The 22986-nt window shown below is 40.8% G+C and overlaps 1 protein-coding gene across 14 annotated transcripts in view; it reads left to right on the top strand.

Moving 5' to 3' along the window:
• The window catches only part of MNAT1 (MNAT1 component of CDK activating kinase), a 127344-nt gene that overhangs the window by 87510 nt on the left and 16848 nt on the right, over positions 1–22986 (top strand). For 9 of the 14 annotated variants that reach the window (XM_075104175.1, XM_075104164.1, XM_075104166.1 and 6 more), the window contains 2 exons: positions 839–960; positions 12339–12484. In XM_075104175.1, the coding sequence (XP_074960276.1) occupies positions 839–960; positions 12339–12484 (268 nt within the window). The remainder of the gene's footprint in view (positions 1–838; positions 961–12338; positions 12485–22986) is intronic. The other 5 variants (XM_075104167.1, XM_075104169.1, XM_075104172.1 and 2 more) reach the window with 1 other exon arrangement.

Raw genomic sequence — 22986 nt, 5'->3', positions numbered from 1 at the left:
TTTTTGTGAGCACCGTAGAATACAGTAGAAAATTGAAACTGTGTGAAAGATCAACAAATCAGTGTAGAATGTCACGCAGCAACATCTGTTAACTTTGGCTCTATCTCATATCCTCCTGACCCCTCCTTTCCAGCCACAAGTCTCCTGTTTTGTGAGAGCTTAGAGTGATAGGGACTTGGAGGAGGGGGGGAAATGTCTGGCTGTTTCTCAGTGGTCTGAAGGGCTTGCAAAAGTACTATCTGGAATGAAAATTTCATGTTTGTGTGTTTCTGTATTTTTAGTTATGAAACAAATGGGACTTTGCTGAATGAATTAATTGTATTGTGCTGTAAAAGTCTGTCTTGAGAGCCGTTATATACGGGAGCTTACAAAGCCTGCAGAGAGAAATTAAAGCGGCTTCCCTTTCTAATTAGGGCTTTCAGGAAATCGTTGATTACAGAATCAAATAGGGTTGCTCAGAGACACTTGTCTGATATTACTTCTGATAAATGAAATTTTTACCTAATAATAATTTTACTAGTGACACTGGAAGCAGCTACACTCTCTAACGGTGAGCCTGCCTTCAATAAAACTTTCCCCTTTCCTTCCTACCTTGTCCAAACAGTTACAGCTAGTGAAACATTACTTCCAAATTGTATATCCCAGTAAAAAATTTAAATCATGAAGAAATGAGTGATGTAGTAGATAGTATGTTCTTATTGGGATGGTCTTTGTCTGGACCAGGTTAATGGTATAAGCTTGTTCTTGTGTTGTGTTTAGAAAAAGTCAAAACAAAACCTTGACCTGGTATGTAGAAATGTTTTTCCTTTTTTTTTTTTTCTTTTTTGTTTTGTTACAGGGTCAGCATATTTCACTAGCTCCCATTCAAAAGCTAGAGGAAGCTTTGTATGAGTATCAGCCTCTGCAAGAGGAGACATATGGACCACAAGTTCCAGAGCTTGAAATGCTGGGAAGGCTGGGGTAAGTAACACAGCAAGTTTTAATTCCCATTTCATGGCATTATAGCTAGGACTGTTACCATCTTCAGTTTGCCAGCACGTAGGGTTTTTTTCTTTTCCTTTCTCCTTTTTTTTAAGGATCTTAACGAAATATTAGACTTCCTGCCCAACCAACATTTTGTTTGGGTGGATAAGCTGAAATTTTTGGTCCTCTAGCCTTTATAGATCTATTGAGAGCTGGACTGGATTGCATTAGTGTTTTTAAGGTTGTCCTTGGCAGTCGTAGTGAAGTAGCTGTTCATTTTCAGTTGCACAGTATTAAAAAATAAATAAATAAAAATCTGGGGCTTAATTTACCCAGCTGTAAGCCAGTAAAAATATTAAAGTTGGGCTGTTTGCCATGGAAAAGGGTAGATTTACTTGTCGACTGCTGTCTACAGTCAAACTGCATTTGTGAGAAATGAAGCACAGAGCTTAACTTTGTCAAAAAATATAATACAGGGCTGGTCCGGCAGCTTGGCGGCATCGTGGTGTGCAGCCATGTTTGGAAGGGAGTTTAGGAGCCTGCTGTGCCTGGGTAATGGAGGCTGGGAAGTCCAAAAGTGCCGTGTCTGCTCTGCGGAGATGTTTGTAGCTGAAACGCCACCTGAAAATGTGTAGCTACTGGGATAGTGAGTGTCGCCCAACTCATTGGCCTAACTCTCAAGGTCACCAGCACTTAGAATGGCTGGAAAATTACGTGGCAGAGTGAATGTGCAGACTGGCAAGGCAAGAAAGTTTTAAAAAATAACAGTTTATGTTTGACTGTGCAATATGGGAAAACTGAAGCCACAAAGTACTGAACAAAGCTGAGACTCTTCAGTATGCAGTTTTAGAGACCACTGAAATCCAAACAGGAATCCCATCTAGTTCACTGGCACAGGAGAAATTGTATCTCATCCAAAAAATGATAGAGGTAGATAGACTTTTTCAAGCAAATAAGCAACCTCATGGTGCTTCAGAAAATTCAAGGCTGCCTGGAATTGAGTTTGTCTCCATTTTTATTGTTTCTGTGTCCTCCTGATGCCTGTAATTTTTATTATCTGATATGAAGCTTCTGAGACCAAATATTAATTAGCAGTTTACACTTGGGCAGAGCCAGACTCAGCCTTCACCACCTGTTTGGAAGGAGCACAGCTGTGAGGGACCTCCAGTGCAAGGGGAGCTTTGAGGCCCTCTCAGCCCTAAGCCTCATCATGAGTGAAAATGCTTGGGGTGGAGAAAAAAATGTAACTTGTGTAGGGAGTTGCTGTCCCTTCACATGTGGCCATGTAAGGTGAGTGCTGGTGTCCAGATCGGGCAGGAACCCTGTGCTGTCCGTGTCCATTCCATCTAACAGTCTGTGACACTGGTTTGACGGCAGCCCAACACCTCGCAAAACAAAATCCTTTAAATACTGCAATTGCGTTGCAATGTCTGTGTGCGAGCATATTTGGAGGAGGGTTGGCAAACAACCGTCGCAGTCTTTTCTTGGAGATGTATTGACACACGCATCATTTTACTCCTCCAAGCATGAACAGCCAGGGTTGTTTGGCTTGGCTCTGGAGGTGCTGAAGGAGTTAAGAGGAGCAGGGGTGCTGGGTGGCTGTGGTAGCAAGGGGAGGTGCGTGGGTGGGTCGGTGGTGCCCACCAGAAGAGTTCTGCTGAGTCCTTAGGCTGTTTGCAATTCCAAAACAAATATATTGATGCCGTGGGTTTCCAGCCAGTGCAACTCTAACCCTATTCCATGGGGTGTCTGAAATACCTTAAACCATGTAAGGCTATTGGTTTATATATATTTATGTTTCTGTGTTTATATGAACTCATGCGCATTTCCTGTTGATGATGAATGCTTAACTAATGTGCCTCCCTCCCTGCTTTGGGTTTTTGCAGGCAGCTGCATACAGCTGCCTGGGTGAGGCAGAAGAGCTGGGCACAAAGTTAGCCACTCCTGCTAACTTTCTAGTTTCTTCTTCATTTGGAATTGTACAATGACAGGTTAATCTCAAAATTTTTTTTGTTTCTCCCTCTTTTCATGTTATTGTTAATAATTCTGTAGTCTGGGTATTTATTGCTGCTAAATAGTTCCCTCAAATGTGCAGGCTGTTATCTTCTGAGTTTCTGGAGCCAGAATTATTGCAAAGACACTGCCGACCTGGAGACCTTGAATTCACTTCTGGTAGTATAATTGATTGACTTTTTTTTTTTTTAAAAAAGATACAGTTTATTGTCTTCAAAACAGTAGAATGGGCTTTTTGAATGTTCCCATCTTAACCTCTTAACTTCTGCAAGACTCAGTGTAGGTTTCAGCATCAGTGTTGGTTTTTTTCTCCTAGTAAACTGCTGCAATGGAGACAGCTGGCAAGAGGTTTCTAGCAAAGAGCAAGAAAAAGGGTAAATCCTTAAGGGATCATTTAGAAAATTTGTTAGGCATCTTTATTAATTAAAAAAAATAATTGCTTTTTAAGATGACTTGTAGTGTTTTCTCATTAGGCTTTACAAAAAACTTTGCATGCCGTCCAATAAACTTGATTCTGCCTCCTCCCACTGCTCCCCTGTATGGATTTTGCGTGTTTTGCAAAAAAGGAAATTTATGTTCAAACTGTTTTTAGAAATTTATTTTTAGTTTCTCTTGGGGCTGTAAATGTGTGGTTTTTTTTTTTCTGTGTACTGCAGAAAAGCATTAACATCCTTATGAAGCATTTTTTGCTATTGTGCTGGAAGTCTGAGAAAAATGAAGGAATAGGTTTGTTACCCCCCCACCCCCCCAACACACACAAATGATTGATATAATGTGTATGGGTTTGTGTCCTTCAGGACAATTTTTTTTTTAATGGAGGAAAATTTTGTGGAAGTAATGAAATATAGGCAATAATCCTGAATTACATGGCTTTGTGGGAGCAGCATGTATTACACTACCTTGTAGACAGTATTTTACCTTCTGGCAGGGGGAGTGAAGCTTTCTCAGAGCCAGCCTCTGGTAGAGGTGCCCTTGACGGCATGTCTGTGGGGCTCCTGCAAGGAAGTGTGTGGATGATAGTCCCATGAACACACACTGAACATGCCAGGGATGGTTTGATCTGGGTCACTTTGGGTGTTGAGCCTGTGAGGCCAGCTCATGTCTGTCTCAGCTGTCAAACTGAAATGTGACTTGGAAGGGAGAAGGGGAGAAGACGTCTAAAAGCATCTCCCAGGCCTGTGGTGTTGTCCTTGGAGAAAAGTGAGGCTTGGACCGCAGTAACGTACCCATCGTGGAGGCAGGCTCTATAGTAGCCTGCCGCTCCATGACGACTAGTAGTCCTGGGTGTATGTGACTTGGTCACTACAAATTACTGACGTGTTCAGTGACGTGCTTTGGGAAATTGCGGGTTTCTGGGTGGAGTTGAAGGCAACCTGGTGATGGGAGTCACGTTTAGAGAGCCTTGTCTTTATCAAAGGCCCTACTAGCGCTTCTGTGGTCACCAGAAATGGTTAGTTGGTGTAAAGTGGGGAGTGTCATCTTTTGGTTCAAATCAGTCCAAATCTGTTGAACTGCCAAAGTCATTGCAAGGCTTTCGGAGAGAGGAGGTGGGTGGTTGAGAGAGCGAGCATGAATGCCTGGATGCTCGGGCACTCACTGCCGTTACTTTACTTTGAGGTTTTCTTAGAGGGGTAAAAAAGGCTTGTTGTCATCTTTTTTTTTCCCCGCTCTTTCTTCTCTTCTGATGTTTTAGCTGAGCACACTGAATTTGTGTGGTTGGAGGTCTGGATATGTTTTTTTTACTGCAAAACAAAAGGAATGAAAAATATAGCACACTGGCATGCTGAGTAGTGAAAGACCAAAACAGGATGGGGATGGAAATTAGTTTGTTGTTTTAAAAATGTATGTTTGTTATGTAGTTTTGATAAAAGAAAAACAAACAAACAAACAAAACCAACAAAACCAAAGCAAAAAAAAGCCCCATGAGGATCAAATGATTTTTGTTTGAGGTCCTGAAAAATGTAAAGACATTCTTGGCATTAATTTTCAGTGTGTATGGCTAGCAGGAGCGGCCACGCAGCATTCTCACACCAAGTATTTACAGTTGTGGAAGAGCCGTACACAAGCTACTTAAAACCTGACTATAAATTGAAAATCTGCTTATGTGATTAACATTTTGGCTAAAGATGTGTGAACCTCATGTCTCAAAGTTTAGAAACAGCCTGTTGTAATCCGAAGTGGGTCGTACTCTTAATACAGCGCCAGTCGTGTTCTTGCCATTCTCACAAAATAGAGGTAATTTACAAGTAAGATTAAAAATTTCTGTTTGCATGCCACTTAAAATTTCTCTGCCTTAACAGAGAACTTTTGTGCAGACCTTGTAATCAAGTCAAGCCTGGGCTGCTTAAAATAAAATTGTGATTGCCTACTTTGTTGGGACAGATGTATCCCAAATATATACGCGCATATTAAAAAATCGAGTTTGCTCCAAAAACTTTTGCTTTTCTTTAGGGAAAAAATGTGTCTTCCCTTCGATCTATCCGCTTGTTTTCATGCTTGTTAGGAGCACTCCAGTTAATCAGTATTTTGCTTAAATATGATGCAAAAATAAAGGGCAGTGGTGAACACTAATCTAATGAGGATAGGTAATAGACTTTGATAATTTAAAAGTTAAATCTAAGCAAAATGTAATTTTTAGGAGTTGAGGGTAAGTACTGAAGCAAAATCAGCATGCTGGGGAAGTCTGTACGTACAGCGAACATGGTTTAGCCCACTGTGGTTTTATAACAAACAACTGGATTGATTCATTGCTGTTTTTTTCTCCTAGTGTAGGACAGTTCAGTCATTTTAAATTTTGAATTAAGATGAGGAGGTTGGTTTTCATATCTGCTAGAGCTTTGTTAGTGTTTAATTTTTAACCTTCATTTCAAGTGGAAAAATTCTGCATATTTCTTTGTTGTACAGTGTTGAGGTGTAATTTGAAACACATGTAGAGTTCTGGCACTTAATCTAGAAATGACTCGTGTAACTTCTTTGCTGTCAAGTCACAGTGATTTTTTTTTTTTTTTTTTTAAATTTTTAAGTGAGGCAATAGTAAGGATGCTCTCCAAACTACCCTTAAACCATAGTTGATCTGGTCTTTGGCCGGCTTAGTTTTTGCTAAAACCCTGTCAGTGTCTGTTCTGGGTTCAAGACAGAGAATTGATTTTGAATGGGTGACAGGACTGCTGGGCTTTAAAAGTTGTAGCAGGTGATTTTTCACATCTGCTCTCTTTGTCATTGGGGTATGCAGATATTTTTTGAATCTTGGAAAGGAGAAAAGCCGGAAATGAAGGGCTTATTTGATCTGCTTTGGCCCATTGATTTTGAACACTGAATTCATTCTGCTCCTTTGAATAGAATATGGTTTCTCAATAAGCTCAGTAGTCAGAGTCAAAAGATTGAGTAAGAGCAAGGAAAACTTGTCTTGCTTTGCAGAGCGTGTAGAGGGCTGCACTCCTTGCAGGAATTCTCTTGGCTACCAAGGCATATGGTCTGAATTTCCCAGTGTCTGCTGTTGCAGGGCCTGATCCTCAGTAGGAAGATTTCTGTCAACTGCAATGCATTTTGAATCAGGCACCTACTGAATGAGAATTGGCAGGTGAGAAGTGATTATTGCTTTAAAGACACACTTACATTTGCATACAGGCTTTTAAAGTGAAGTATTTTTTCTTCATTTTATCACGAATAATTGAAAACCTGTGAATGCCAATAGAAGTACTAGGTGGGTACACTTTTTTGGAGTAGTGAATATGGCCAGGTGTGCTGTCTTATTCAAGAGAGGATGGAACAAGGAAACAGAACTGTGTGTAATCCATCTTAATTTGGTTTGATGCAGAAACTGACTTGTATTGCTTTAGGGTACTACAGTAATCCTACAGGTCATTGTAGGATTTTGAAAGGATGCAAATTTAATACAGAGGAGGTAGATTAGCACCAGTTTTCCAGCTGAATGGCAATCAAGGAAAGGACTACAGCCTTTTCTAAGTCTGAAATCTTACTGTTTTAAGAAATCAGCTTTCTGGCAAAAAAAGTCTATGAACATTTCAAACGACACCCTGTAGTATATGGCGTTTTGCATGCAGCTCTTCTGTCAAGGTCATTAGCAATTGAATATATTAAAAGTGGACTGCTTATGAAAGGGAGAGTTTTGCTTCCTGCCCGCCCACCTGTGGGTATAGTGTGGGTTCTGTAACTGTAAAAGGTCTCGGGAGGGTTATAAAAGCAGAGAATATGGAAAATATATAAAGAAACAAAGAAGGAAGCCTGCATACACCATGTTTCTTACATGTAAAGTTGGCTGTAGTCGTATATGTACCACTAAATTAACCTCAAAAGCTGGCCATGACAGCAGAATGTCCATAGTAATTGTTTTTGTTGGCGTTTGGCTTCAAAATTAACTCATCGATCTAACATGAGTCTCTGTACTCAGAATACTGGTCTGGTAATGTTTTTTTACTTTTTCATGCAATCATGGAAAAAATATGTTTCTGCTCGAAGCAGTTGTCAAACAAGCTTCTTTCATCGACAATCAGACACAGGGCAGCTGAGTAAGGCTGTTTAGTCTAGAATAAATACTCAAGAGATTACAAGGTCGCTGTAGGAAATGTAATTATACCATTTATTCCAGAATAGTCTTTTTGTAGTGTGGGCTTGTAGAATAGTAAATCATGCATTTATTAAAATATGTATAATATGAAGAAAAAAAAATCAGAGTCTTAACATAGGGAGTGAAGAATTGTCTGGCAAACGTACTACAGGATTAACCAGTAAAATTTAAATTTTTTTCAAAAACAGGATGGTAATATTGGCTTTATTATTGAAAATTGGTAGGAAAAAAACCCCTGAACCATCTCTGCAGGTGTAGAGGCAATGCTGCTAAGTAGGCAGCTCAAACGGTGTCAAGCAAAGCTGTCTGCTGATGGATTATAATGTGACAGGAGGCATCCAGCAACTGTGTGGGCCAAATGCCCTATTTTCTGCACTCTTTTGTGTCTCGCCAAATCAAAGCTTTGTTACTACCAGCCACTTAAAAAATATCTGATTGTCTGTGATAGCTCTTATCCGTTATTGAAAGTGTTTCTTGGCTTTCATCCTCCCCTTCGTCCCCTGCATTGATATAACTATTGATGTATGGTTCTCCTGTGACTTTATATGTCCGCAGACTTTACTCCTTAGCTGTCCTCCATCAGCTTAGAAAAATGTATTTTTGTAGAAGTTAAGTTTTAGATCTGTTGCTTCTCTGGAATTATGTGGTAAGTTTGAGGTCAGTACTTTTCGTGCTCAGTGTTTTCTTTTCCTTTGCTTTCTTTTTTTTCCCCTTCTGTGCTTCTGCACTCCATTGTATTGCCCTTTTTGAGTCTTTCTATGACTCTTCAGCCAGATGTATAATTGCATTGGGAATTGGGAAGAGAAACCATACATTTTACACATGAAAGAGTGATCTTTCCTGCTTATCTCTCACTTCAGCAGTAGAAGGGCCTCAGTGTCCTTATCTTTTGTAGTTCTTCCTGGGACAGAGCCTCAGAATGCTTTCTTTAAGTCCAGCATTAGACTACAGAGGCAGGAACACCTTAGCGATGAGGAGCTAAGTCTGTCCGATAATGGTCATGGGGAGAATGTGGGAGCTCATTGAGGACCACTGCTGAGAGGAAGAGCTCCTCTTCTTGATCGACACCTGAGCATCACTCATGCTCAAGTACAAAACTTGGCTGTAAGGATTGGCCAAGAGATGTCATGTCAAGGAGTTGCTCTGGGGCAGCCTAGGCAAACACTGTCATGGTTTTCTGAAGGGTCTGTTTTGATGGACTAATCTTTTAAGTTATTTTTTTAGCCTCAGATATAGTTGAAGTAGAAAGTTGAGGAGCATCCTGTTTTCAATTTGCTCTTTAAAGCATTTGTAAAAATCCGTCGGAATAAAAATGCAAGGAGGAAGTCTGAAAAGAGGAAGAGAGAGTGGCTTCCTAGACCCTTCAACACTGTTGTTTCAAGAAGGGGGAGTTATGTATAATGAAAATATTTAGACTGGGTGGCACAGCCAGCATAATAAACCCCTAAAGAGGAAAATAAAACATCTTCATGACTATGACCCTGACAAACATAATGATAAAAGGACCCTTCCAAATGAAAATTGTTTGTTCAGGTATCAAATAGCTGAAAAGGTGAATTACAAGTTTCCTGAAATGGCAGAGGGAAGCTTTATGCAGCTTATCAAGCTGTTGCTTGTGGTTCTTTAACCCCCTTCAGAGAGCTTTGTTGCAGCTTTGTTCTTGATGACTAGTATTTCTCACAGTGATTAGGAGTCAACGATGTTTAAAGCTTCTCTGAAGAGTGCTAAGTGGTAGGAGTGAGGGATCTCTTCCTGGAGGAGCATGCCATGTGCCAAAGTCCATAATTCCATTCATAAATTTGATCCTATGTATGTAACTGATCTCACACCTGATGTGATGGATGGCAAGATGTTTAAGGGTTGGGCTGGTAGCCTCTGTTTTCTTATTTTGATAATGACCCTGAGGTACCCCAGATTAGATCACACGAGAGGAACTTTTTGGAAAAGTGGAATTGGAGAACTTTCCTTAGAGTTAATGGTATCTGATCGTATGTGTTCACATCATTCTCTTCTAGTTTCCTTTTAAAAAAAAAAAAATCTGAGTCTTACCCACCCACCAGAATTGGAGTTTGTGGCTCCTTCCATTCCAGCAGTTTGTGCATCTGTTCACTGCAGTCCCACTTCATGGAGTGGCAGAGATTTTAGAGGCAACTAAGACCCTAGCTGCTGCATGAAGAAGAGTTGTTGGATACCACTCCAAGAGTGGTTGGAGTGAATGGAGAGGGACACTAAAAGTGCCTTGACTGACAAAAAAGGCTGCCTGGTAAACTTATAACTTATTAGCCACCAGAGAAGCTGCATAGGAGTGAGACACCTCATACATGTCCTAACTGCCTGAGAAAAGCTTCAGTCAGAGCTTGCAAGCACCCGCAAGACCAAGCCGTGGGAAGCTGGGCTGCATTATAGTTCTGGTGCTTATGGCAATACTTTAAAAGAATGGAGAGGAAAACTGAAGCTCTTTTGATGTTGGAAATTGGAAGACATCCAAGGACAGGTAAAAGGTTATTAGCTCAGGCGTGTTTTGTAGTTAGAGGCTTGTGTAAGTTGGGTCAAGGGGGCAAAATGGGAACCCAAGCCTCTTAACTAACACAAAAAACCCCCAAAAGCACAGCAGTTCTTCAGTTTGTGTGTTCCAGACACCTTTGATTCATCATGAACACTAATGACACGAGGTGCTTTTAATTTAGTATCTCTTAAATGCCAGGATGGGGGTATAATCAATGAGTTGTCCACATACTAATGATTTATCAACATCTAATACTTTCATTTCACATCAGCCTCGGTATCAAATGAGTGGGATGTTACACGGTTGCTTGACACGCACAGTAAGGTCGCTGGCAATGCTGAAGCTGGCTTGCAGTGCCGTCCGTACCTCAGCCAGTACACCCTGCGGCAGGGCCAGTAAACCTGTCCGTATACACTTGCAGAGCATGGGGCAGCACTTGCTTGAGCTGAGAAAGGCAGGTCTGGCCTCTGAATGGACAGTGGTCTTGGGAAGATTGGTGGCACTAAACGTACAGCTACAGAGGTGATTATTAATTCAGCATTTTTTAAAATGCCCTTCCCCCCCCCCGCCATTGGGCTAGGACATAATGTGTTTTGTATCATGCTTTATGACTTTGACTTTTTTTGAGTGGGGCTGCGTACAGGGGGTTGAGGAAAGTACCTGCAATTAAGTTGGTTGGCTGGAAATTATATATACACATTTAGGAACTGATTTTCATGGCTTTGGTTTTAAAGCCTTGCTCACAGTTTGTTGAAAACTGTTCTAGGTAAACAAGTGTGTGGTGCCAGGCTTCCAGAAAGAATTGAGTTGTTCACTTTTCTCTCTTCCAAATTGGGGTGTTTGAGTTAGGCCACATGTCTAATAACAAAATAGGGGTTTGAATGTAATCAGACTTCACAGATGAGGTATTGCTCAGGCTTGACGGTAACGCCACCATATTTTTGTTTCTTTACCTAACTGGTATTAAATGTAAAAACATAAATCCTTTTCAGTGGGAGAGGAGAAGGGGAGATGGTTTTCATTTGGCACAATTTCCTGTGAGACGTAGTTCTAAACAAGGCCCATATTTACACAAGACAACACAGTTTTACATGTACTAGTATATCCAGCACATTTTAAAATTGTTTAGCCAGTCCCGGGTATTAAATGCCTTCACAATAAATGTGTTTAATAAAAGTAGATGAAGTTTGAAATAATTTTTGAATAATTTTACAGTAGAAACACCAGTTAAATCAACCCCATTGCAGTAATAAATGTCACAAAAACAATTAATTATACTTGCTTGCCACTGCAAAATCAATTGTGTAACTGTTCTTCTAAAACTGACTTTTACATTACTAAATCCTAAACACTACACTTCTGTAACTTGTCAGAATCAGGTTTTGGTTAATAGATATTTTCAGTGATGTAATGGGAACTTCTGGCATGGAGTCAGAGTATAATGGACTGTGATTAATGTTTTAATAAGCACTTTTCTTCTACTTATGATGCAGCAGTGAAATGGTTTCCTGCTTAGATTGATAGAACAGCAGGTGTGCATACATACTTTTTTCTTCAAGTAAGAATAAGTTTTTCAGTTCTTCTGCTTGGAAATATTTAACGTTTTTCCTTGAGTCAAATGCTGCCGATTTGGAGTTTTCAGTTTGTTTGTTTTAAATCCAGCTATCGCTGATACTTGTCACTTGGAAGTAGAGGGTGCCATGGAAACCTTTTCAGTGCTTAAAATAATTGCTTTGCAAAAGAGGAAACTCATTAGTTAAAAAAATAGAATTGATATATTTGATGTTTTCTTCAGTGAAAGGTTTTGTTTAAAAATAGTGTTAGAGTAATTCAAAAGTGTGCGAGAACAAAGTATGGTGTTGAAAATATTAGCGGGTTGGATTTATTATTGAAGTTGATGTAATACACTTGCTACATGCTTGGTTGCTTTCGTACTGGAAGCGGTTGTGTTTTTCTCTATTTTAAATATTTATATATTAAAAAAGGTCTATTTTAATCGCTCTTTTTAATGACCTATCAATCTAGATTTGTTGTAGGGATAAGTTTTTTGCTTAGGGATCTGATCAGCTGCTGCCCTGATGGAGGGGTGGTGTTTCTTCTAAGGTGCTGCTAAGGTGAGCTCATTCTCTATGCTCTTAATGCCCTACTAATATCAGGTAGTGGTTGCTCACTTGCTCTCGGCTATTCCTCTGCGTAACTCTAGAGCACGAGGACTACATTGTGTTGAAAACGAAGTAGTCATTCTTTCCTTCTGCTCTGTCCTTGTAGGCTGGAGAGTATCAATGCATACATCTGTGAGGAGGAGAAGAGGGCAAACCCTGTAGAAAGAGGAGGTCTCATATCTTGGCTATTGCTGGCATTAGCCCACCAGGCATGTGTCCGGGCACCTCTGTGCTGTCATTACAAAAAGTCAGGTGAGCCTTTCTGGAAGGGTAGGAAAGGTGCTGTGGTCCTGGCTCCAATGCATGTACTTTTCTCTCTTCTCTGGAGTCTGTTGACATTAATAGAGATTCAAGGTAACAGGTAGTTTCTCGATCTTTTTGTTCTTTCCCTTAAACCTGGGAATCTTACTGACTCCTCTGTTCTCGGGAGTATCGACCCGTGCTTTAATTTTTCCATCAACTTTGGAAAAAATGTAGATATCTGCATACTTGTGTTTTTAATATTTATTGAGAATTTCGCAAACACCATCTTTACCATGGTTTTTATGCCAACTCTCTGTACTGGGGTAGGTTCTGCCTTACACAAGTAACCTTCTCTATGCATTTCCTTTATTTGCTACCGCTGCATTTGTCTAGTTCTCCCTTAAAAAGATGCGGAAGGTGAGTTCTGGCTGCTATCTTTATTTCCTGACTCTCTTCCAGAATTCATGAGGAAATACTCATGAATAAAGCAAAAAAAAAACCCCAAACAACACTACACCTCTTCTCCCCTTCCTGTCGTTAGAAGGTTTCCTCTTTCCTCCTCCTCTTTTCACATTTAGGCCCTGATGGATTGGGCAGACTTCTTGCTCTGTGGTCATTGATTCTGTTAATTGTCAAAAGGTATTCCAGAAATGAGAGAAGAGAGGAGGTCTGCACTCTGAGGCCATCTCAAAACTTGGAAGCAGAAAGGCTCTGCTGTTCCAGATTCTCTTCAGCACACAGTTAATTTTGGAACAAAAAGCCCCACAGATACTGAGTCTGCAAACAATCTGAAATATGGAAAAAAATACTTTTTTTCCTTATTCCATGATGTAGGTGCATCCTGCTTTTTTTTTTTCCACCAGAAGAGAAGCAAGTATTGTTGGGAAGGTGTGAGAACAATAGCCGAGTTTGCTTTCAAGAGCCTGCTGTGAATGTGTGGTACTCTGCCTCGAGGAGTCTAGGCCATAGGATTTTCCTTCTTGATCTTTTGGCTTTTGACTAAGAGCAGTTACTGAAGTAACTGTTTTTGTGAGACTGCTCTGTCGTTCTTGCTTACCCAGAAGTGATCTGTAGACTTCTTAGGTCTACTGAACTAACTGAATTTATCCAGCCCTTAAATCTGCTCAGAAAAACGTGGTCTAGCAGAAGGACATATAAAACTGGTGTTCAATTCTACAAGCACCTGAGCAATCAATAGTGTTGGAACAGCTGGTACTGACCCTGGAGATGACCGCAGTTCAGCACAACTGCCCTCCTCACCTTTTTCATGAGGTCTCGCAACTAATGCCGCCAGGCTCCTTCCCTGCCTTCTCCTAAGACCTGTAGAAAGTTCACGTGTTCCCCAACTGGGGTTTGGGTCTAGGGTCAAAACATTATTCTGAAAAATTCCCATTGAACTTGCTTGGGTGCTGAGGGCAGCAAGTTTGAAAATAAATAAAAGCTCAACGTGGGTCCAGCTCTGCTCACGGCCCTGGCAGAGGGGATCTGTAGTGGCTTCGGTGCAAACAGAATCAGGCCTACAGAAGTGCCTTTAATGTTCCTACCCTTGGGCAGTATGTGTGGATCCTACTCTTTTGCAACGAAGTGGACAAACTGTGTGTGCTCACAGGCACTTTCATATAATTGAGGAGAGTGCTCCACATGGCTCAGGGATGTTTGCAAATGGAGCAAAGGAATGCGGCTATCTGTATGACTGAGAGTGCGGCAGCGAAGCAGTGTGCTAGTGCTGCGGGCTGTTGGTCAGGGCAGTAGCTTGGCTGAGTTAGTAGGTATTTGGCTTTACTGGGAGCTACTGGCTGCTAGTTGACTTCTCTGTATTTCAAACAGAAATGCTGAAAAAATGTCTGGAGCGATCTGCTAAGATCAGCAGCCCGTATGTACTACGGTAGCAGGTTTTACAGGCTGTCTGCCCTGAGAATTTAAGATGAGAAAAGAACAACAATGTCTTTTCTTTTAATGCTATTTTTATCCTCTTAGAAAAATACTTTGTGAATGGGGATAGCAAATCCATGAGGTTTCAATACTCGTGTGGGTCTGTTCCACGCCTTCCTCGTGCACGTGCACACCTCTTGTTTTGGTGGTAGTGGAGCAGTAATGGAGTTTAGCGTAAGTGTAAGCATCTGCCCAGTAGCCCTGCGGAGGGATGACAGGTAAGGACAGCAGGGCTCCAGTCTAGACCTCCAGAGAGGGAGCTGGTTTCCCCACTACGTTGCTGTCTTTGGGTGAGCTTGTGAAGGCTAGTATGGTCAGATTTCTGACATCTATGGTGGTTATACATCTAAGCTCCTTATGGGCCTGTCCTTTGATATTTCTTTTGTTTGGTTGGGTTTTTTCTTCTCCCCCCCCCCCCGGTGCTTTGGGTTCATTTTCTGCAAAATGGGATTATCTGTTTAGAAATATCAACGTTAGGCACTGGGAAGTACTTGCTACTTAGAGAGGACCACAAGCTGGATGGGCTGGGCGGAGGTGACAATACAGGCTACTGGTGTTTTCAAAGAATAGTGCATCCTCTATTTTGGGCTGCTTTGAAGGGTGGTTATTTGCAACAAATCCCAGAGTTTTTGTTGACTCATGACTTACATTTCGGTTTTATTCAGCATTTTTTTGCCCTTTCTGAGGGCTCCAGCAGCTGAAACAGCATCGTCTTGCCACACGGCAATTTCAGCTGACTCTGGTGTTTGAAATGGCAGCACTGCTAAATGTTTGTGACTTGTTTTTAGAACATTTCAGCTGCCAGTTTCCTTAAGAAAGCAAAAACAATATGAAAAGCAAGAAATACAAATAAAGGAGAGGCTTTAAAATACTTCTGATATAAAAAAAAAATAAACTAAACAAAAGAGATTCAAAGGTGTGCTAAATTTAGCAAAATTTCTAGGAAAAAGGCATTGAAATAAGCATGTGTGCTTCTTGAGTCGCTTCACATCCTTTCCTCCCCCCTTTTCTCCAACCCACACATAAACTTATTTATTACATTTTCTCTTAATGAGCTGTTTCCAAAAATTTTGCTTTTCCTCTGGTAAAAGGTTTGGGTGCTCCCAGAGGAATAGCTGCCACATGGTGGGGGTAAGTGTAGCGGGGAACGAGAGCTCCCAAAATTCTCTACTTCCTTGCAAAGTTTTGAAGAAACTGCAGTGACACTACCATTAATTCTTCCAAGGAGAGGATAGGACTTGGGGCATCAAGAATAGCTCTGTGCAGCCAGAAAAGCTGTAACTTCTGCTGGAATGATTTTATTGATACGTATGTTCTCTGTGTGTGTGCGCGCATGTGCATATATGCTTATATCATTATACATCATTTTACATTTACAATGTAATAACTCCTTTTTGTTATTGCTGTCGTATTATTAGGTGTTTCTGTAGGCATGTCAATGCATTGATTGTTTCAGCAACTCCAGCTGAAGATAGGTGTTTTGTCCCAGAAGAGAGAAGCTAATGCTCAGAGAACTTCCTGCAGAAAAGCAGGTTGAATACTGAATAGACAAAGGTAACATTTACTAGAGCAACTAATTGAATGAAGAGTCTGTGTTGCTAGTTTTAATGAACTGTAGGCTCCGAATTGGTTAAAAACACATACTAGCATAGGATAATCAGACTAGAGAAGGAAAGGTGTTGGAAACATGGTGTTAGTATAAAAGGACGTATCGGCTCATGGGACAGTGTGTGCTGTTTGGAAGGGTGCTTGTAGAGCTGCAGAGCAGGAGACCATCCACGCAGAGAGATGGATCAGATCTGATCCTATCACAGATTCCTCTACAGCCTTTGTTAAATCAGGTAGACTAAAGTCCTCAAAGGCAGTTAAGCACAAAAATACCTTTGGAGTTTGGCTTCAGTCCATATATAAATCCTTCTTTTTTTTTTTCCTCCCTGTTCCCCTGCTTGATATTACTTTGTGTATGTGTCTACCTCCTTAGCTACAGGAGTAACCAGAGCTCACGTTTTGTAAGTTGGCCACCATTATCTCTGTGTTGTTTCCAGTATTAACTAATTTATGTAGTGCTGTGTCTTCTGTGACCTGTGTTCTTTGCTCCTAGCTGCATGACCTTTGCTATTAAGCTGTCTCTAGCTGGAAGAAATCCGTATGAGTAAGTGCTACAGATTAGCCTGAATAATTTATCTATTTTCCCAGCCCCCTCAGATTTTTTGACAGCTGCGCATTTTACAAGGAGTGACTTTTATATTTTCTTTTAAATCATAGATGAAAGTTGTTGACTATCACTGGGATAAAATGAGATCCCTGCAGGGAAAATACCTCATCAGATGATGAATCCCCATTTACACTTATTTCTTGAGATCTATCAGTGTAAATTGTGCTTAAATATATTTTGGTGTAGCTCTTATGAAATTAATTTTAATGTGGTACTTTAAGAAAAAAAAATTACTGCCTGTTTTTGTTACAAACCTAAAGGTAAGCTTGATCTTTCCTTTTCATTGAGGTGAGTCACTGAGACATGTGTTAGTTCTTGGGGTAAGAGATTTGAGAGCAGTGTTGGTTAAACAAATTCATAGGTCAGTGTGGGATATATTCACAGCAGTGCATTAAATGGACAGAGCATATAGTGGGAGCTTTTGCACTCTAGTGGGATTAAGGATAATAACTCCCATGCAAAAAGATAACTAAGTCAGGAAGACGACCCATAGCATTCCTGTGGAAATCTTACCAAAATACCTTTTTCTTTAAAAAAATGGAATGTACTTTTTGTACAAAAAGTGAGGAATTTGCATTGGTACAGCTTTAACCTGTGTAAAAAGTTATAGGGAAACTGTGTAAAACCTACCCTCGTGGTAAAGTGTGTGTGGGGGCTATGTTTGAGAGGGCTTCTAGGGCAGCTTGGACTTGTGTGTGCTGCAGTGCGTGGGGAATAGCACAGAGGTGCTCTGGGAAGAGCCGGCTCTGCTTCTGCTGTGGTATTTGCTTTTCTGTGGCTCCAGCTGATAGAACCTTTGTAGTACAAGAATTTCTTAGTCACAAAGGGCATCTCATTAGCCCGTAGCAGATTTATGTGCCAAAATATTATTTAAGTCTTTGAAAACCTCCTTAACGCATGTGTGGCAGATAATGCAATACTTCCATGTAGCTACTTTAAAGTCAGCTTACTAGAGTGCTTGTCCTGCTGATGGGAGGAATCAATATGGTCCTTTGCTCTCTTCCCTTAAATCACATCAGCAACCTGTCAGATGTGATGCACTGTGCTTGACCAGCTCACTAGAAATTATTAGCTTTATTTTAGTTAGTAAAGAAATTTCATTTGACCAAACCCTCTTTCTCACCAGAATGTCAGAGTGCCTTTGGTGGGCAGAATATAGCTCTTTACTTCAGAATAGATCCATGCCCAAATAAAAGTGACTTTTTCTTCTGTGATACGCTTTTCTGTGATGCTCGGGGATGTAAAAACTGAGAAGTGTAGGCCTGCAGACACCCTGACGTTGTCTTTCAATTATGCATCCAGTGAGTGCTCCCTGTTCCTGGCTGCTCTCTGGGAGAGCTGGAGTACTGCTCCGGTTGCTTTTAACGGTCGATTACAAGGAAATGCATTTCCACAGAGGAGTTTTTTTCAACACCTGCGTTACTCACTGTGCTGCTATGTATTCATTTACGTTTTAACTGAAGAACTGCATTAAGCACATTGTATGTGCTATCTGTTTCTGCTCTGCTGCCTCTAATTAGGAGGTTTATACACTGATGTACAACAAACACAAACATTAAATTGGGGCTAATGGGAAATGAGTTTGAACTTGAGTTATAGTGACCATAAAATGTGATGAGATCTGGCACTTGGTTTAATGATGCCAAAGAGTGGCATGACCTGTAATCTAATGACATCACATTGTATGGTGTCGCATAAGGCAGTAATATTTTATGTAGTCTTAAAAAAAGAAAAAAGCTTGGTTATAACAATCAGTGCATGTTTGTGCACAAACGTGCATATACCTGTTTATGGCTGGATGTTAAAGCAGTGGCCCACACTGTTTCTTAAATTTCTTGTTACAACAAGGAGTTTTTATGTCTTAATAATATCAGAAATTAAGCAGTCAAGAGCACAAAGCAGGAAAATTACCTTCTTTAATTTTCTACAGATGTTTATGATGATTGAAGGGTAAAGGAGTTTCATAATGAAATAGCAAATTGCATGAAAAGTTAAACTTCAGTACAAAGATACACACTGTATTTCAATATTCTAGGGGAGTGTATCTTGTACTAATATAATAATCACTCACCTCTTGTCTTGCAGCTTTTTAACTTAATGTAGCCATGGAACTTCCCTTTAAAGCACAGTAATTTCTTTAAAACCCCTTTGATCTGTCGAGTAGGTGTAGAAGCTTGTGTCAGACACAAAGAAGATAGCAGATTTGGCTCTGACAGATGATACAAATACAGTGCAGTTAATTGACTTTGCCAGGGGAGAAAATTCTTCCTCCCAATTATGTCAAATGCCAGACAACTTTTCAGTGGTGGGGAGGGAAACATGCCTAAACGACAATAATGACAGTGCTTTTCTAGTAGGTGCTTCTTTGCTTTATTTTTAATCTTACTTTTATTTATTTATTTATTTAACCTTTCAGGGATAAAAATACCAAATCAGCTGGCTCAATTGCATTTTTGTTTCGGGATTCTCAGGCCTAATAAATCTGTTGCCCTTCTGTGGTCCTCTAGGATTTTCTGCCTATTTTGTGAAGTCAGGAACTTGCAGGAGACTCTGTGAGACAATGAAGTTGTAGATTTTATTTTTCTGCCAGTTTTAGCTGTTCTGCTTCTTTGACTTCATATTGGTATAACTTAAACCCTCTCAAAGTCAACAGGTTTCTGTCACATTCTAAGTTTTTAGTATTTGGAAGGCAAAGGAGAAAGACCTGGGCTTTTTACTTTGTTCCTTAATCCCTGGTCAGGACTATAGCCTGTCTCATATATGAAGCGCTGCAGTTTTGTGTTCCAGCACCACACGATACTTTTACAGAAATTTCCTGTCAGTGGAGGAGCAGCCAGCAAGGCTGTCATGGTAGGGGTTATTGTTTGAGGAATAAAACTCCATTTTTTCCACTCTGACCTTTTCCTCCCTCAGCTCAGGTTTTGTTTTTAGTTCCTGGGTATTTCAGCTGCAGCTCATGATAAGTATTGTTGCCAAGAAATGATAAAGACAACAAAAAAATGATTGTTGTAGGCGACTTTTTATTCTGTATCACCTGCTTCTGAGATTGGGATGCATGACAGAGCACAGCGGTGGGCAGTACATGCACATGCATGTTTGTGTATGCGCACATTTACACAATCACTCAGCATGTCCAACGGGGTATCTGTACTATGATTAAAAGGGCCTAGGGCTCTATGATATATCCAAGTTCATCTGTAGTGAGACTGGGTAAGCAGACTGCACTCCCTCTCTCCGGTAAGTACTGCAGGTTGTCGCATGTTGCAGCAGAACGAAGATAAAACTATTCTGGGAGTGAGTTCTTACAGGCTAGGAAGACCTGCCTGGCTGGCAAACGTTAAGTTTCTGTGCACTGGATGGGTTTCTCTCCCACTGGATGAGCCCTTTAAGTCATCAAGGCTGAGCGTGGTTGCTGTTAATTAAGGGTGCAAAGGTGATCAGCATTTTTTGGGGGGAAAAAAAAAAGAACAAAAGAAATCACAACTTAGTCTTCAGGGGTTTTTCACAGTGAAGGTAGAATCTGTTTCCACTGTCCTTTTCTTTTGTAGCACAACTCTACTATATATAGCCGGCCTTTTGGGTCTTTCTGTTCAGTAACTCTTACGTTTTTTTCAAGAGTATGTGGTAAATCTGACTGTTTATATTCTATGTGATTGGGGTAATTTCTTGCTGTTGTTTGCTTTACAAAAGTACCTAGGAACACATAATGCAGTCCATTGTATTAGATGCTGTACAGTGATTTAGAGGTAGAGGAAGAACAGTCCATGTCTCAAACTGTCTAGAAGTGGAGGATGCCATCTTTAAAAGAAAAAAATTAAGTAACACACAACAGTAACAAAGTAGCTCCCTCTTATTTCTCCTGCGCTTGGCTCTCTTCTTGCTAAATGCGGCAATACTATCAAAACTTCTCATTCTTTTGGCTTCCCCCTGTCAGTGTAACTGTTCCAGACCTTTCAGCGGTAAAGAACTCCATTCAGTTTGTGGATTCCAACTTTTTACTCATCCTTGCATCTGGTTTTGTTACCTTAAAACCCAGATATTTTCAGATTGACACAATATCGATAACAGTTGCATTTGGTTAAATTTGAGGTTAGTTTACATGAGTCAATGATGAAATTTCGTGTGACACTCTCTTGGACATCAGGCATTCATTATCTTTAAAATAATTTTTTGAGAGACTTTATTCAGCCACTAAATGTACTTTTATTAAAACAAGCCCTTAGTAGGCATAATTTAGATTTCGAATTGTGTTAAGTTTGTTTTTTCACATTTCTTGGAATGTGCTTTCAGTTTAGCTAAACAACATTCTGTTTAGGGCATAAGTTTAAGAATTATTTTTGTAGTTCTGGCAGCAAATGCTGTAACTTTACAATTATGCCATAAGCATTCAATGTTATTCCATCATAAACTGGCCATAATCCCAGTTCTGGAATACAGTTGCTCTCATCTCTTCAAGTGAAAGTGCAATGTTGTCCACAGATTTCGTAAAAACGTCCATAATTTGGGTTAGTTACATACTAAAGCAGTTCAAAAAGAAAAGGATGTCTTTCCCTTTGAAGTTATAAATGTTTTTTGAACTTTTCTTAACGGAAATTCACTTTTAAGAATGAGTTAAGCCAGCAGGTACTGTTCAGAAACAGACTTGATTCTTGCATATATTAAAATACTGCTCTCACTTAACCATCTTAATTTAAAAATGGGAAGTAGTTAAACCAATACAATCTAGTGACGTTAGCATACCTGATGCGTGTTGTAGATTTCAGAGCAAACCAGGACCTAGTGGTATACACCAGGGGTTAATATTGGGACCAGTACTGCTTAGCCTCTTCATTACTGCCTGGCTGATGGGAAAGAGTGCACCCTCAGCCAGTTTGCAGGCGATATAGAGTTCAGGGGAGCAGCTTATGCACCAGATGGTTGTGCTGCCCTTCAAAGGGACCTTGACAGGCTGGAGAAATGGTCCGACAGCAATCTCATGAAGTTCAACAAAGAGAAATGCCAAGTCCTGCATCTGGGGAGGAATAACCCTGCGCACCAGTGCAGGCTGGGGAGCAACCAGCTGGAAAGCAGCTTTGCACAGAAGGCCTTGGAGCACAAGTTGGCCATGAGCCAGCAATGTGTCCTTGTGGGAAAGATGGCCAACAACCTCCTGGGCCACATTAGGCAGACCAGATCGAGGGAGGTGGTCCTTCCCCTCCGCTCAGCACTGGTGAGACACACCTGGAGCGCTGGGTTCAGTTCTGGGCTCCTCAGTGCCAGAGACATGGACACACTAGAGTGACTAAGGACTTGGGATGTCTGTTGTGTGAGGTGAGATTGAGGGAGCTGGAACTGTTTAATTTGGAGAAGGGAAAGCTCAGAAGGATCTTGTCCGTGGGTGTAAATACCTGGTGGAGGGTAGGGAATAAAGGGCACAGAGCCAGGCTCTTCTCAATGGCACCCAGTGAGAGGACAAGAGGCAGTGGGCCCAAACTGAAATGCAGGGAGTTCTATTAAAACATGTTTACTGTGAGGGAGGTCAATCACTGGAACAGGTTGTCCGGAGAGTTTGTGAAGTCTTCCTCCCATGAGATATTCAAAATTTGACTGGACGTGGCCTGAGCAACCTGCTTGAGCTGACACTGCTTTGAGCAGAGGGGCTGGACTGAATGGTCTCCAGATGTGCCTTCCAGCCTCAATGCGTGTGTGCTTTATGGCCTTTATGTCTGTCTCTTCTGATTCTGCATGACAAGATGATTAAATTTCATCAGATAATCTCAGCAACAAGATAATCAAAGAACTCATGTGTGTGTGTGTGTGTGTATATATATAAAAGAGATTATTTCTTTCAAATTGAGGACTTCTAAACCAGAATCCACTATAAAGTGCCTGTTTGTCAGCAGGCTACCTTTATCATCTTAGTTACTTTTTGCAGAGGTCTCAGAGGTTGTCCATGAGCGTAGTCCACCAGTTTCTAAAGTAGTGTCTTAGGTTGCCATCAGGTGTGGGCTTGCTAACATGAAATCAGTGCAGTTGCATTGGTGTGAGGCATGATGAGTAATACAGCTATGAGTCAGCCTGAGGTTTCAAAGAGATGGTGTAGTTTTAAATTGGCTTTCTGTTCATATATTGCACTGTCAATCACATACTTTCACTACTGAGTTTAAACATTTCAGGAGGAAACAAGTACTGAAATGAACAGCTACATCTGCTCATAAAAAGGGAGCAAATTGTCATATTGTCCTGCTGGTCTCACTGACGTGGTCATGTTCCTGTGTAGTCCCTTTTCTGCTCCTGGAGAGGGACTGCTGGGGTGGAGGGGGTGTTGGTGGGACCCACTGCAGCTTTGCTTATGTTAAATGCCTTTCTCTGGTTGTTCTTCAGG

Source organism: Phalacrocorax aristotelis, chromosome 9 (assembly GCF_949628215.1).
Source record: "Phalacrocorax aristotelis chromosome 9, bGulAri2.1, whole genome shotgun sequence".
In the NCBI taxonomy this organism is placed as follows: Eukaryota; Metazoa; Chordata; class Aves; order Suliformes; family Phalacrocoracidae; genus Phalacrocorax; species Phalacrocorax aristotelis.
Note: the sequence above shows the minus strand (reverse complement) of the source record. Positions and strands in the feature narration are given on the sequence as shown.